This window comes from Talpa occidentalis, unplaced genomic scaffold (genome assembly GCF_014898055.3).
Source record: "Talpa occidentalis isolate TD23 unplaced genomic scaffold, MPIMG_talOcc4v2.1 talOcc4.4, whole genome shotgun sequence".
In the NCBI taxonomy this organism is placed as follows: domain Eukaryota; kingdom Metazoa; phylum Chordata; class Mammalia; order Eulipotyphla; family Talpidae; genus Talpa; species Talpa occidentalis.
The window spans coordinates 1,695,367-1,711,123 of NW_023604295.1; the positions used below are offsets into that span (position 1 = coordinate 1,695,367).

General features: G+C 64.2%; 1 protein-coding gene across 1 annotated transcript in view; it reads left to right on the forward strand.

Moving 5' to 3' along the window:
- The first annotated feature begins 320 nt into the window (after positions 1-320).
- C2CD2 (C2 calcium dependent domain containing 2) overlaps positions 321-15,757 on the forward strand; it is a 36,203-nt gene continuing 20,766 nt past the window's right edge. The window contains exons 1-3 of the mRNA XM_037524914.2: positions 321-584; positions 7,429-7,527; positions 14,449-14,565. Coding sequence (XP_037380811.1) covers positions 321-584; positions 7,429-7,527; positions 14,449-14,565 — 480 coding nt within the window. The remainder of the gene's footprint in view (positions 585-7,428; positions 7,528-14,448; positions 14,566-15,757) is intronic.

The window sequence follows — 15,757 nt, forward strand, 5'->3', positions numbered from 1 at the left end:
CCCCGCCCCGGCCCCGCCCCGGCGCGAGCCTCTCCGGCCACCGCCGCCCGGACGCGCGGGCGAGGAGGAAGCGCGGCGGGACCTGCCCGGACGCCCGAGTCGGGGCCGCCGCGCCGCGTCCTCTCGCCGGGCCGCGCGCTCGGGCCAGTCCCGCCGTGTCTGCGCCCCGCCGCCCGCCCGCCCCCGGACCCGGCCCGCGCGGAGACCCGCCCGCCCGGAGACCGCGGAGACCCGCGCGCCCGCCGGAGACCCGCCCGCGCCCCCGGGTGCGGAGCCGCTGCGCGGCCGCGGGGGGGGCGGGCCCGGCATGCGCCGCCACCATGGCGCGCCTCGGCCCGTGGCTCGGCGAGGCGCAGTGGCCGGCGCTGGTCGCGCTCTTCCTCGCCGCGCTGGGCACCGTGGGGCTGTACCTGGCGCAGTGGGCGCGCGCGCGGGCGAGGCCCCGGGAGCCGCGGGAGCCGGGCGCGGGCCGCGGCCCCGACGCCGACGCGCTGCTCGCCTGGGTCCTGACGCGGCGCGGCTGGCGGGGCCGCTGGCTGGACGCCTGGGCGGCCGCCCTGAGCCGGGAGGCCCGGCGCCGCGGGGTGAGTGTCCGCGGGGCGCGGGGGCGGGCCCGGCCGGGCGGAGCGAGGAGGACCCGGGTGGGGAACTGGGACAGCGACCGCATTTTATTCCCCGGACATCAGGGGTGCCCGGCCCCGCAGGCCATCGCGGCTCGCCTGGTCCTGGGGGGTTGTCGGTCCCCTGGGGGTGCCGTCTGTCCCTTCCGGGCACCCCAAGCCCGCGCCACCGGGCACTTACCTGTGTCTGCGCCTGCTGAGCTGACCCGCGCCCCAGCTGCAGCGCCACCCACAGCCATGACCACCAGGCTGCCCTCCAGCGCCCGCATCATGGCACATGGGATTAGTGGCTGGCGAGGGCGGCCACTTGCCGTGGCTGGCATTTGGGACTTTGAGTGCGTGTGTCATCTCTGAGCCCTCGCGCTCTGGGGACACGGGTTATGTTAACCTTTGACGAGCCAGGAGGACGGCCGAGGAGGTTGCGCTGCCTGCCCACGGCTCGGCCTGCGGGTGGTAGGGATGGGGCTCAGACCCAGCTGCCTCCCACCCTAAAACTCAAGGAGGGGCTCTCCCCTGCACTCGGCCGCCCCTGCCCGTGGCTGTGTCTCTTCCCCGGCGAATAACCTGGTGACTTGTGACTCTAACACACCTTAGTTGTTAATGACAGGGTCCTGGCGTCCCGTCCGTCCCGGCATTCCATGGGAGGAACTAGGGCCTGGTGGGTTTGGGGCAGCACCTCCCCGCCCTGGGGTGTTCACCTTCTGCACCTGCTTGTGCCACCCAGCGGGGAAGTCCGTGGCCATTGGATGTGGAAATAAGGGACGCGGGTGTCCGGGCATGTCAGTCTGGCCTTGCACATGGCCCTGGCCCACATAGCCGTGGGCTTAAAAAACAAAACCGCTTGGCATGCAAGTGAGCGTAGACCCAACAGGGCAAAAGACCAGGTACCACACTCAAAAATAGAACTCTACCTGTGGGCGAGGGCCGGGCTCTCCTGGTGCCTAGGATCTGTGCCCCAACCACCCAGGACGCCTCCTGCGCAGGAAACCGCCCCCTCGCTCTCAGGGAGCCCCGGAGTCCCAGGACCTCACAGATACACACAGACATGATGTGTTTCCCATGAAGCCGTGGACATCGGCCCCCCAAAGACCTGGTGTTGCGGGTTCTGGGCTGGTGGTGGGAGCGGTGGCATCTCAGGGCGCCGTGAGCCTCGACCCGCAGGTGGGGCCGGGTCCTTCCCTGCCGGCCCCCGATGGCTTCGGGGCAGGGCCTGCTCTCTGCCTGTGCGTTCTGGGCAGCCCGCTTGAGCCAGCCCGCCCCCTGGCCCTTCGTGATTGGGTGCGTCCAGATGGCCCACAGGCCAGGAGTGTGAGGGAGGAAGGAGGAAGTGCCTGGCCTGGAATGTCCCTCGACGGCCAGGTGAAGCTGAGAGCACTGAAGAAAATGCCCCAGATGCCTCTCACCCTGGTCACTTGACCCCGCGCAGTGGCCCTGAGCCGGCTGGCTGGCCTGGCTCGTGCTATCTGCTGTAGCCGTTGCTGCAGAGGCCCGACATCAGCCTTCCAGAACTGCCCCTGGGAGCGGCGTGACTTGCCCAGCTCACGCTCACTCATGGTTCCGAGGGGCCGCGATCGGGCCTCGCAGGGCAGGAGCGCTGTGCTCCCCAGGCCTGAGCGTTGTTTGATTTGCATTCAACTGGAAAGGCTTGTAAGCAGATAGGATCTGGGTAGCTTGGTCCCTGCTAGGCTCTGTCACTCTGAGTCCTGGCTGGCCCCCATGTGGCACTAATGACAGTATGGGAGTCGCCTTAGTACTGGCGTCCTGACCGTGGCCCGCTGGCAGGGGTTTCTCTCTGCCCGCCCTCCAGCTGCACTCCCAGTAATCCCCGATTAGGGCTGATGCTGGCCCGGACTGCAGCGTGGCGGCCCCTCCCCCTGCTCCGCCTGTCCCTCCTCCTTGCGCCCTGGCCAGGAGACTTCGCTTCTCTGCCTGTCTCTTGGAACTGGCACCCCGGGAGTGGTCAGCCATGGTGCAAATTGGCGTGTTCGTGGAACAGAGATGGTAACCCCCTTTAGATTTAGATTTTAAGACTGAAAGGAGCACTCAGCTCTTCCAGGGAAGTGCCTTCCTGCCCCAGCAGAGACCTAAGGCCTTGGCGAGCTGGCCTGGACCTGGGTAGGCAGTCTGCACCTTCAGGTGTCCCTGTGGGCAACAAGTTTGACTGTGAGACCCAGGTGTTCCCTGCAACTGAGGCCCAGTTGGGAAGGCCAGGCACCTTGTTGAAAGGGTCAGCTGCACAGTGGGCTCCCTAGTCGAAGGACCTAGCGATGACCCTTGGTGTCTCCGTGGCACCTGGGGCTGGACACGGGGCAGGCTAGGATGCCTACCTTCCTGGGATGGCCAGCCGGGGAGGCACAGCAGGAAGTCGGCCCGCTCTGCCAGGTGCGCAGGGCACACGGGGTGACACCTAGTAATGGTGAGAAAATGCACCTGCTGCCTCACCCCCTCTTGGGCTCGGGGGTGCAGGGGTTCTCTGGGTTTCTCCCAAGTCTCCCCCCAAGGCCCAGCGTGCTACTTACGGATGGAGACTCATCAGCGGACACACCCGACCCTAAGCCAATCAGATCCCGCACCAACAGCACCTGTCCTCCGCCCGGTCACTGGCCACGCGGCTGAGGTTTCCCTTTTGAGCCCGAGTTTCCGTTTACAACACCAGCTGGTTACCCAGCAATGCCCACACCCCGACGCCCACCTGAGAGCTTCCAGGGCTTCTGCCGCCTCGCCAGCCCTGGGAGCCAGCGAGCTTGTCACCCGGTGCCCGGGGTGGACAGCACTTCCCAAGGCTCGTGCCATCTGGACCAGGGAAGAGAGCAGCCTCGAGAGCGAGGGTCGTGTCCCGGCTTGTCCAGAGAGGCCACCGAGCTGGCCCGTGTCCCAGACAAGCAGAGCTGTTTGTTTCTTTAGTCCTCACCCCAGGATTTTTTCGGAGGAATGTTCTAATGGCTAAGCCCGTGGGACAGTTTGTGGGCCTCATAAAATTTTTGAGAAGGATTCCGCGTGCACACAGAACACGCACATGGCTCGGAACGCCCGGGAGCTTCTGTGATTGACGCGCCTCGGACCGGCCTGTTACATCGTGCCGTGTGTGGCCTGCAGAACCCGAGCTCGTCGACCCGGGTGGCGGCAGCGGTCAGGAGTCAGTGAGGGGCTCGTGGAGGCCACCCTGGACACAGCTCCGCCCCCACGACCCCAGCCCATTGCTTCCCGGAGCCAACATTCAGGGGCTTTCCTGTGGGCCTGCCCACAGGTCACTGCTATCGTCTCGGCGCCTCTTTCACCTTTCTCCTGGCTTGATGTCTCTCAGTGGCCGGGGCTCAGCTCACAGGCCCCTGGCTCACCCCAGCAGCCCGTGCTGGCCCCGTGTCTGCGCCTGTGGCCACTCACCAGCCCGATGGCGAGCCAGGCCCCCGCCCAGCCTGGCCGGCCACCCCCCATGTCCAGCCCACCTGGGCAGGGGTGAACGGCAGCCTGCGGGCGGCTGGAGGGAAGGAACCCACATCCCCTGTCAGGATACAGCCACCCGCCTGGGACGCAGCCACGCCGAGCAGAACGGGCTGTTTAATGCACTTTGTTGTCCCCGCTAAGGCATCAGCACCGAGGCTCGCCCATGACTGCAAACTGTCCCCACGGAGCCCAGGGACGGGCACGGGGCACAGCCAGGCCGCTCTCTGCACCCACCCCTTCTCCCCGCAAGACAGGGTTGCGCGGGAAGGAACAGTGGCTGCAGCGTGAAAGCAAAAGCGAAGGCGTTGAAGCCAAGTGCCAAGTTCCACGCCCTGTGCCCGCGGGCCGGAGGTCGCCTGGGAGGAAGAGGCTGCCCCAGCCAGGGAAGTCTGTGCGCTGTCCAGGCCCGGCTCGCCCGCTGGGTGCGTGGGGTCCTCGCGGCTCCTGTTAGCAGGGTGATCGCTGGCGAGGCCTGGGCTCAGCGCCTCATCTGCAGAAGGCACCGCTGTGGCGCCACCCAGAAGCAGAAGCAGAGCGCCCACGAGGCCGTCTCCGGGAGAGAGGACGGCTGTCCCTGTGCGTCTCCTTGTTTCACGTTCAGGACTACGGGAAGTTTGCAAAAACAACTCCGTTTCTGTGCAGGCCTGCCCCCGGGCGCGCAGAGGCACCGCTCAGCGTTCAGAACCTCGGCGTCACTGCTGGCACCGCGTCGCCCTAATTGGTGGTGTGGGGCTTGGAGGCTGGACGCGCCCTCTGCTCCTCAGGCTCTTGCTCATGGAATCTGGCCTCGGCCCTCCCTGGGGCTTGCTGGGTGACGCTGTTGTTTCTTTCTTCCCTATTCGGGTGAATCCGGGCAGGAGTCCACTGTCCCTCCCCGTCTGTGTTTTGAGTGGATACTCCCCGCATCGCTGTGGAGCCACGGAGTTTGCCTGTGTGTGTGAGGCTGCGTCCGCACTCTGCACGCTTCTCCACGCCTGTGTGGAGACTCTGCTGTCCGGATGCTCGTGCGCGCGTGTGCGTGTGCGTCTGCCCGTCTGCACCTCTCTACATCTAGCTCCATCCAGAGTTCTTGGGGGGGCCCGGGAGAGATCAGAGGCAGCTCTTCCTTGCTTCACTTTATGGCTCCAGCGCGTGTCTCTTCGAGGCTCATTGAACCCCCGTCCCCCCAGGCTCCGCCGCTCCTCCAAACAGCCCCGCCCCCCCACTGGACAGAGGGGTTTAGAAGCCACCGTCGGGGTGTTAGGTATGTCTGTTGCTGCCGGGGCCTCGTTGCTCCGGGACCCCGCAGCGGACAGAGCTGGGCGGCGTCTGCGTGGGGCCGCGCTCCCCTGCGCCCGCGTTCTGCCTCTGCAACCTCGCCCGAGCACGCCGGCTGCCCCGCTGCCGTGCCCTCGCCCCTCGCCCCTCGCCCGTTCTCCTGCAGGCAGACGTGCTTGCTGACTCGCTGGCCACACCGCTACGGAGCCACTGTCGCCGCTCAGTGTCTGTGTCCCACCTGCTGCCCCGCCCACTCTGTGCCCGGCTTGGCGCTGCCTCGCCGCGCGGCGCGTTTCTGCTTGGGCTGCTCCCGCCTCCCTGCTCCGGCCCGCCGGCCCCCACGGCTGGAGTTTGCGTGTGTGGTCTTCCTTTCTCGGCTTTCCGGGGACCCTGCCCTGCTGTGTGGACGTAAGGTCTTGCCTCGGTGTGGTGCTGAGTCTGGAGTGGGGCTGCCGGCCGGCAGGTGCGCAGAGGGGGACGCAGCTTTCCAGGCTGTGCGGTGCGTGCCTGCCCGGCTCCCCGAAACTCAGGACTAGGCCCGCGGGGTCCTTAGCATTGTTTCTTGGTGGGACCACCCCCTCGACGTTACACTTCCGGGCAGGATCTCTTCGGGGTTTTCAACCAGAGGTGCGCAGGTAACGAGGCCGCTGGCATGGAGGGGAGCTGGCACCAGGCTGATCCCAGAAGTCGACATTGTAGCCTTGAGCCTCACAGAAGCTACATTGTCTCGGCCAGCGGCCAGCAGCTGTCCCCCTCCGGCTGCTGCTGGTCCCCGCCTGGCACCCAGCTGCCTGGGCTGCTGCCCCGGAACTGGCCCCTGCTGCAGACGGTGTCAGCAGCCCCCAAACTGACCCTCGTGCTCCAGATGCAGATTTAATTCTCCCCTGATGGCTTTGGGGGTGAGACATGCTGCTGAAGCAGGGTGTAAACCACAAGGTCCTGTGCCTCCCGAGCCGCCCTCAGCATCGGGGATTCTTCGGAAACAGCCTCATAATAGCCTCATCGCTTGCTCATCTGCACTGCGCTAGCCAGAGGCTCTGACCCTGTCGTCCCCACCCGCATGGTCAGGCCTGTAGCTGGAACCAACGGACACAGAGCAACGGGGCGGGGACATGTCCCCACAGCTCGGAACTTAGCTGGGGTGCTGTGCCTGTGCGCGTCAGGAGGCCGGGAGCGGCGCTCCGCCCCAGGGTGTCCTGGCCATCAGCACCCGGCCTTGCAAGAGAACCGACTCAGAAATGGGCACGACACTGACCTTGAGAAGCTGGAAGCGGACACTCCATATGACCCAGCGAGCCTCCTCTTGGCATTTGACAAACATGACCATGTTGATTCAAAAACCCACAGGCTCCCCGCTGTCCACTGCAGCATCTGGCAACAGTGGGGCCTGGACACAGCCCAGTGGCTGCAGAGGGCTGCTGGCTTGAGATGCTGGTCTCTTCTCTCAGAGAGACTGGCCGCTGCCGCTCAGCTGCACCTCTCACTGGGGGATTTCAGATGGGAAGGGCCAGGTGGACACGGGCTGACATGGCCAGGGAGGTGCTAGGGCTGAAGGAGGCCGCGCTGGACCCAGGAGCCTGCTCCCCCACCACAGCGGGCTCCTTGTCCACTGTGAATTCAGATCCTGGGGAAGCTGTGGCCATGGGGGTCCTGCCCGCCCACCCCGGGGCCCAGGAGAAGAGGGCCCCTGCAGGCCCAGGGAGGGGTCCTGAGGTAGCCGGGGTGCATGCAGCCCCACACCCCCGGGGCTCGGCCCCAAGACCCACAGAGCCGCTGCCTGGGTGTCCGTGCTGGAGACACTGGCCCTCGAGGTCTCCCCAAGTTCACTGCAACTTCCTGGGGTTTGTTCCTGCGTTTCCCCCGTCCCACCTTCTCCTGCAACTGAGCCTGCCCCCGAGCAGTGGTGCTGCCACAGGCCGGTGCCTGCCATGCTGCTGCCTGCAGCGCAGACCTGGCCGTCAGGATTGTGCAGCCTTTCCTTAGTTTGCAGTGCCTCTAGCCGGTGTTTGTGTGTGTGTGTGTGCATGTGTGCACATGTGTGTGTGCATGTGTGTGCACATGTGTACCTGGCTTTAAGCAGGCGTCTTCTCATTGTGCTCCCTTCCAGGGCCCGCTGCTCCTCTCCTTCCCGGAGGACCCCCTGCAGCAGCCCCTGGAGCTGGCGGTGCAGCGCGTGTCCACCACGGCCAGGTCGGCCCAGGAGAAGGTGAGCTGCGAGGGCCCCCGCCCTCTCCCAGGGCGTGCCTCGAGCCGGGCGGGTTCTGCCTGCGAGCTGTCAGAAACTGCACGCCTGCGTTGGCCGCCTGCTGTGGATGGCTGATAAAGTGCGGCCCGTCCTGTGGTGGGGTGTCGCTGGCCTTGGAAAGCCTGGCCTCCGTGCAGGCCATGGCCGGGTGGAAGCTGGACCCAGATGCCCCAGAGAGTGGGGCTCCGCATGGACGGGGGACCAGAAACCAGCCCATCAGTGGCTGGGGGGGCCCGATGGGCTCGGGGCTGCTTGGGGGTGCAGAGGGTACTCTGCGAGGGTGCTGGGGATGGCCACACACCTCAGCGCCATGTGCTGAAAAGTCAGCCACCGCGCAGTTTGGTGGGCGGGTCACAGGCGTGTGAGTTACATCCCAGTCATGCACACGTTGACCCCACACACGTGCTCGTGTGACCACCTCTCAGTTGGCCATGGGCCTCACAGGTGATAGAGGCCGGGAGTGCAGGGCTGGACCATCTGGGTTTGTGTAAGTAAGATGTTGTCATGCGACAGAATCGCCACATGGACGTATCCCCATGACTGTGTTTATGTACGTGTGCATGTATGTGTGCGATGTGTGTAGTGCACATGCATTTACATGTGCAGCTCATGTGTACAAGCATGCATGTGGGGTGTGTGCAAGCGTGGTATGTGTGCACGCACCTGGGTATCTTGTGGGTGTGTACATGTGTATGCACGTTTGTGGTATGTACACGATATTGGCATGTACTGGTGTGTACGTGCATGTGTGTCTGTATCTTGCAGTGGTGTGTTGTCTCTGTGTATATACCTCCGTGTGCCTGTGTGCACCTACATGTGTGTGTGCTGGTGTGTGTCTGTATATGTGTATCTATCTGGGTGTGCATGTGTGTTTCCCGTGTGTGTGTGCACACTCATGCTCCCGCTCCATGGCTTGGCCTCACCACACCCCGGCTCAGGACGCCCCAAGCGGCAGGCGCCCCTTCCGCAGGCACCCGGGGGCCGGCCCGCGGCGGCAGGCTGGCGAGTCCCAGCCATCCGAGTCCCAGCCGCCCCAGTTCAGAGCGGAGGAGTGTTCTGGGGCCGGGCCCGGGGAAGAGCGACGGATGCTGGTACAAGTCTCGCTGCTTCAGTGCCCGGCGGGTGCTGCGTGGTGTCCGTCTTGCTACAATTATGAAGTGATGTGTGCGCGCTAACAAGTAAGGGCAACATGCAAGGGTATAAATGAAAAAAAATCTGCTTCCCTTCATTGCCCTCTGCCCCCTGCCCGCTCCCTGCCTACGGGACCAGTGTCCACACTGCGTCCTCAGAGGCTTTGTACACCACCACCCTCCACGCACACAGAGGCCGCACCCAGCACCTGTTTTGTTAGACGAATTTCCTCGTGTTCTCGACTTTTAAGTTTTCTTGGCCGCACGAGGAGAGGAGCCTGTCCTGGGCCTGGCCGGGGCTGGTCTGGCTCTCAGACAAGGCTGCCTCAAGGTGGGCAGCCCCTCCCAGCTCCCTGGCCAGAGCGGGAAGCGGGTCCCCGAATGCTGAGAGTCCCAGTGACACCCCGAGTTGTGTGCATACCCACAGGAGTCGGCCCTGTGCTGGGGACCAGGCCGGCCTTCTCTGGCCCTGGACGAGCATCCGGGTGCCCCGGGACACTCAGGGCACCTGAATCGGCGAGCTGGCCATCCTCCTGGAAGCTGTCCTGGAGGGTCCTGGCCCCCTCGGGGCCTCTGTCATGTGGCCCAGCCACGTCCTGGAGGTGCCAGCAGGAGGATGCCAGTGTCGCGCCCTCCCACCCCATCCGGTCAGCAGCTGGTGCCGGCGTGCGCTGCTCTGCTCCATGAGCTTCTTGACAGGGAAACTATCGCAGCTCGAGCCCCATAAGCAAGGGTATGGTGGAAACCCGGACTCCAAGGACCTTGCCTCTCGCAGCTCCCTGGGGCGTCGGTCTGTCCAGATGCAGCAGTGCCAAGGACACGTGGGTGGCCTAACAGGAGGTGCCCTAACGGGGTGGCCCGCCCAGGCCGGGGGGGCCACAGTCTCGCCTCTGGCTGACCAGATGAGAGTGGGCTGCAGCCCCATGCCTGAGCATCTTCCTGACTGTGTTTGCTCTTGGGCCTCCCTGGGCCCCATTGAGCAGCACCTGCCCTGCCCTTTGGGCACCCTGAGCAGTCCCTGCCCCCTTTTCTGCGAGCCAGCAGACCCCAGGGCCGAAGTAACCGTCCGCACAGGTCCATGACCCAAGCACCCTCATGGCGGCGAGGGCCTCGTGGGTGTGCTCGCCCTGACCCTGGGCGGGCAGTGCCACAGCAGCCATCCTGCTCTCCTGACGCCGCCGGGCTGCACCCCACTCCCATGGACACAGGCCCATGTCTGGCCCTGCTTCAGACGCCAACCCTAGTCGGGGCCACCCGCACCTCTAACTGACTGTCTTTTGAGTCGGGGGTCCTCACAGCTCCTTCCTGGTGTGACCAGTGGCGGGAACAGCTCACAGACCCAGGGAGCCACCGACCTGCTGCCAGACTCAGGTGAAGGGCACCTCTGAGGGGGCCCAAGGGAGGGGCTGGGGGCGCAGGGCATCTGTGCCCTCCCTGGGTGCACCCCCTCCCGGGGCCTTGCACTAAACAACCAGCATCTCTCTGAACCCGCTGTTTGGGGTTTGATGGAGGCATCTTGACATAGGTGTGCCTCATCCCCCCACCCAGGCCTGGCAGGGGAGCCCCGTCTTCATGTGCAGACTCTGGCGGTGGGCGTAGGGGAGGGGCGGCGTGGAGTGGTGTCCTGCCTCCCGGCGCCTGGCCCTGCCTGCTCGTGTAGCCTGGTCTCCCCCACCGTGGCCTCTGCCTGCGCTCTTGCATCACCCCCGGAATGTCTGACCCAGAAGAGGATGCCCGTGTCCAGGGAGCGTCCATGGACGCCCGTGTCCACGCCCCACCCTGCGGCTGGGGGTCGCCCTCACACTGGGCGCTGAGGTCCACCCAGAGTGACGGGGCTGGGGGTGCCTTGCAGGCAGCGTGTTCCAGGTCTTTGGTGTGGGAGAGCGGACGGACAGCGGGGACGTGGAACTGGCGGGGGGGCATGGGGCCCCGTGGGCGTTGGGTACAGCGGCGCCCGTACAAGCGTGTTCTCCAGGGAAGCTGACGGGGCGATATTCCTGTGGGTTGAGGTTTTAAATAAACGTATTGACCCATGGGCGTAGAGACCACCCAGCTGGGAAGCTGGCGATGTGCAGCTGCATCTGGGGTGAAGCACTCCTCTCTGTGAGGTGTGGGTACGTACCCAGCCGGACGAGGTTCCCCAGGCGTAGCTACTGACCTGGGTGCCGGGCTCTTGTGCATCCTCATCGGTGTGCACGACTCCCTCTGCCCATCATACGGGAGAAACTGAGGCAGACTGGCGAGGCACTGAGGTGGCCAGGTCACTTGGCAGCAGAGCCTGGACCTGAACCCGAGTCGCCTCCAGAAACCAGATTTTCATTCTGCGCCGTGAGGCGCAGGGGGGTGGTGTGTGTGTGTGTGTGTGTGTGTGTGTGTGTGTGTGTGTGTGTGTGTGTGTGTGGTGTGCGGGGTGCGCATGCTGGCTCTTTTCTGCCTGCGGCAGCTGCACTTCCCCTGCTCAAAGTGCTGTGGGAGTGTCTGGCCGCCTCTGCTCTGTCCTTGCGCGCTCGGGGCCCCAGGATCGCAAGGGCGAGACTCCAGTTACCCCCGGTCCTGGGGCTGCAAGTGGGAAACTTGGCTGCCTTGCTCCTTGGGCCTGCGTGGCCGGCAAGGCCTGCTAGCTCATCGAGCTGGCACTTCTGCCAAATCGCTACCAGGCTATGGGGACGCTCTGAGGCGTCTTCCCCAGGGCGTGAACTGTGCACCTGAGCAGCCACCGGTAGCCTGAACCCCACCTCCGCCCCGAGGCTAGTCAGCAAGGATGGGCCTGAATGTCTCGGTGGGGTCCTGGTCCAGAGGAGAAATCACGCTTCCCATCCAGGGGCGTTGCTGCAGGGAGGGGCCACCGAGCGGCCAGGGAGGTCTTTGCTCCTGGCGCTTGGGGACCTTTCCGGGGGTCACACGAGGACAGTGGCTGTCGCTCTGTGACAGAACCTCTGTGGTGCTTCCTCTCAGCTGTTCCTAGTTCATTTAGAGACAAACGTCGTTCAACTATTTGCAGTTCTCCAGGGAGTTCCCAGGCAGCAGAGCCGAGGCAGCTGTCCAGCGGCTTAGTTGAAAAGGGAAGCCGGGTTTGGGGGGGCGGGCGGTGCAGCTATTGGCACGTGTTGTTGGAAGCAGGAGAGAGCTGGGAGCAGGCCTGGGGCTCTTGGCCTTGTGTCTCCCTGCAGGATTCCGTTGCAAGAGGAGACTGTTGCACAGCTGCAGGACTCGCTGAGTTTGAGCTCTTGAAGCTGAGAGCACAAGCAAGGCGAATGAGGGTCCCCTCTGTTTTGGGGGTGCAGGTTATAACCAGGGTGCTCCCTTTCACCTCTGACCCTGCTGCTGGCGGCTGCCCTGGGCGGTGGGCCAGGGGGCTGTGACTGTCCACCTGCCAGCTCAGGGGCGCCTTGGCTCAAGCCCCTGTCCCTGTGGAGCCCCCGAGAGGGACCCTCTGGAAGGGACGGTAGGGGGCTCCGGAATCACAGCCCAGCTGGCCGCTCCATTCAGAAATGGCCTCTGTCACCCGGGGGTTCTTTGCGTGCCTTTGGGGGAATGCTCCGGGGCAAGCAGGTGATGGGTGGCTGCTCATTCTGTGACCGAGGGCCTTGCAGCGGGCAACCCTGCTCCTGCTGTCCTGGAGGGGACCCTTGGACAGGGGCTGAGAGACGCAGTCTCCACGCAGAGGAGCCCTTCACGCATGGCCTGAGGTCGCTTGTTTTAAGCATCTGTTCCGCTGTGCCCTCCTCCACCTGCCTAGCGGGGACAGGGCAGGTGCTGGCCCAGAAGGGATTTGGGCCTGGCCCCTGTGGCCCCGCCGGGTGCAGGGGAGCAGTGGCCTTTGTCCGGCGACCGGCAGTGGCCATGGAGCCCCAACAGGCTTTCCCCGCGGAGTGGGCAGGCCTTGGAGGGCGGCGCCGGGCTCTGGGGTCTCTGCATCCCGGGACGTGGCGGCCTCGTCCTTAGCGGGCACCACCGACTTGCCTGCGGTGCCTTGAGTGGTAACTGTGATCTGTGGACTCTCGTTCCAGAAGGCTTAGAGTCTAAAAATCCTGCTTTTTGCTGAACGTGTTTATCTTGCTCTGCGCCACGTGCCAGGACGCTCGCGCGGCGGGCAGAGGCGGGCAGACTCTCCGCAGGAGCGGTACCAGCCGGCGCTGTCTCGCCGCGAGGCACCGTGTGACCCTGCCAGGGTGCTGGGAACACTGTGATTAGCTTCATCCAGAGGAGTCCCAAGAAATGGCAGACGTCGGCCCGTCACTGTCTGGCTGGTCACCTGAAGCAGCGACCAGGCTGTGGAACACAGGGTGGTGAGGGTTCCCTGTTGTGTGGACGTGCACACACATATGCACATGTATGTGTCATGTGTGGCATGTGATGTGCCTGTTGTGTGTTACATGTGTGCCGTGTGATCGTGTCTCTGTGTGACGTGGTAGGCATGAGCCATGTGTCGAGTGTTGGGTGTTGGATGTGTGTTATATTGCGTGTACGTGTGTGTGTGCGTGTCACTCATCTGGCATCAAAATCAGTCCCTCCAACGAGGTTTGTTTCTAGAGCATTTATTTTTAAAACATGTACATGACATTCCTTAGACAAACATTTGTTCCAACCTCCTGTGACCCCTGCAGGGGCCGGAACAGATAAAGGTCCGTACGGAGAGGCCGGTCAGCCTACAAGGGCCGCCTCGGAGGCCATGAGTGGGGCTCTTCCGCCCAGGCGACCGCTCCCCGTCCAGGGCTTGGGCGGCGGACACTGCGGGGGGCCCCTGGCTGGGGCGCTGGCAGGCCAGGACTGCGGAGACGGGCACTTGGGTGGTGGGATAAGCAGGGAAACGGGGCAGAGTACCCCAGGGCTTGTGAAACAGCAGGCTCTGGCACAGTCGCTGTGTTGATAGTCTCCCCACGTGGTGTTCTGGACTCTGACAAGTCCACTGGGGGATTAAAGAATTTTCCTTCCCTGCGGCAGCCTCCGCTGGGGGCGTCAGTTCCCTGGGGTGGGGAGGGGCCTGTCCTGGTCACTGGCTTCCCGAGGGCCTCTGGGGAAGACACACCAGCCCCTGCTGGACCCCGGCCCCCGCCCTGCCCACACACCTGGCCCCGGCCTCCGTCCCCAGGCTGGGCTGGCTGGCGCCTCGCCCGGAGGCCCGACCCTCTCTGGAAGCTCCATTCAGTGGAGGCCCCGGCAGGGACGCGGCTCCTCCGAGGGGCAGCGGCTCCTACCAGCCCGTCTGGATGCGAACGGCGGCTGGTCTCCTCCTGGCGTGACCCTGCTTTTGCCGTTCAGGCCCTTTGAGCCAGCCCGGCCGTGACTGCGTTTTTGTGGAGGCCGTGGGTCTCGCGACTGGCGTCTCTTACGTTCTTTGACGTGTCCCCATGTCTTTGAAACTGCGGTAGATCAAAAACTAGTTAGAGGCAATTTCTTGTGGTCTGGGCACGTTTTTGAGCTTGCACTTCCAACACCTAGGACGTGTTTTACCTGTAAGGCTCATTGTGGGCCAGAGGCGGGGACCGACACTGTGACCCCACAGCATGAGGGGTCCCGGCCATGTGGGGACAAGGTGCCCTTGGGGAGTGGGCATGAGAGGGCTTCGCCCCTGAGAAAATAGTCGGGAGGGAAGAATTAAAGATGGTGTCCAGCTCCCAAGCCCCTGCGTGAGAGCAGACCGGAGCCTGTCGTCGAGTGGGAAGCCGGGACGCCTGCCCTGCTCCCGGGGAGGCCCGGGGTGTGTCTGGCCCACCTGCCTGGTAAGACCCCTTGTCTCGCCCTCCTCCAGGTGGTGACTTGCCACGTGGTCGGGGACACCCTCCAGTTCACAGTCAGCACGGGGCCAGCCCCCCAGGACCCTGGAGCCCGGCTGTATGACGTGCGGCTCTCCCCTTTCCATTTACAGGTAAAGTGGGGGGGACTTCACGAGTGCAGGGGGAGGAGCTCTCTGTCGGGAAAGGGTGGCGGATCCCCACTTCTGTTAATCACCATTCATGATTTCCGCCTGTAACCCTCGTGCTGTCTGCGGGAGATGGAAGGCGTGTTGTGTGTCTGTGTAGACACGTGTGCTGTGTCTGTGCACACACGTGTATACACTGAACTCAGGGGTTGCCCGCTATCAGGAATGGGATGCGTGTTTCCGAGGCATGTGCTGTGGGCCCAAGAGCAGGGCCTGGATGTGTGGGGCCGGGAACATTGTTCTGCCCCAGCCCCACTGCTACGGCCTGGGGCACGCGGCTGGAGAGCGGGCACAGCCCGAATGGGGCATCCCCTTCCGGCTGCCAGAACATTCAGCTCTGAGAGTTCCCTTATTGTTAGAAGTTAGAAGATCAGTGTTGTCATTGTTCTTCTGACGAGGGCATGTTATAATAATCATCGTGGGCTTATACGTGATGGAAGCTGCATATTCCATGATTTTCCACAACCGCGTGTCATAGACACGCGTGCAGCGGCTTTAGATGCAGCCCGTGTGCACCTGGCAGCCGTAGGGCACGTGGGGACTGTGACCTGCTCCTGGAGGTGACTGCGACTCACGCCATGCTCCCTGCATGCCCCTTTAGCTAGCGCTTAAAATCTTAAAATCTGAGTCTACTTTAGGGGCCACCGCGGATTCAGCCCAGGGCTGCCCCTCAGCCACTGGGGAGTGATTCCCACAGGCTTCCCCTACAGAGACAGGGTCTGGAGTGGGCGGGACAAGCAGGATTTTCTGGCCACCTGAATGGCTTTTCTCCAAAAGCTAGCCGCCCCAAATCTCCTCCACTCATGACACTCCCCTTTGGGAGGTGGGAGGCCCTCTGGCTCCCCCGGTTTTGGACAAGGTGATTGGAAAAGAGTTTCCAAGGCTGGGAGCCTGGAGGGTCCAGGAGGAAATGAGGCTTCTGAGATGCTGGCTGGTGCCGGCCCCGGCCCCTTACCGCCGACAGACGCCACGCCGGGCGGCTCTGATCTCCTCACACCGTTAAGTCAGCTCGCGGACTAACGCGGAGGGGCTGCTGGGTGATCGAGGTCCAGGCAGCAGGTGTCCCCGCCCTGCAGGGCTTCAGGTGAAAGATGCATCAAAGGGCCGGGGCTGTCTCCTGTCCCCACCCCACCCCACC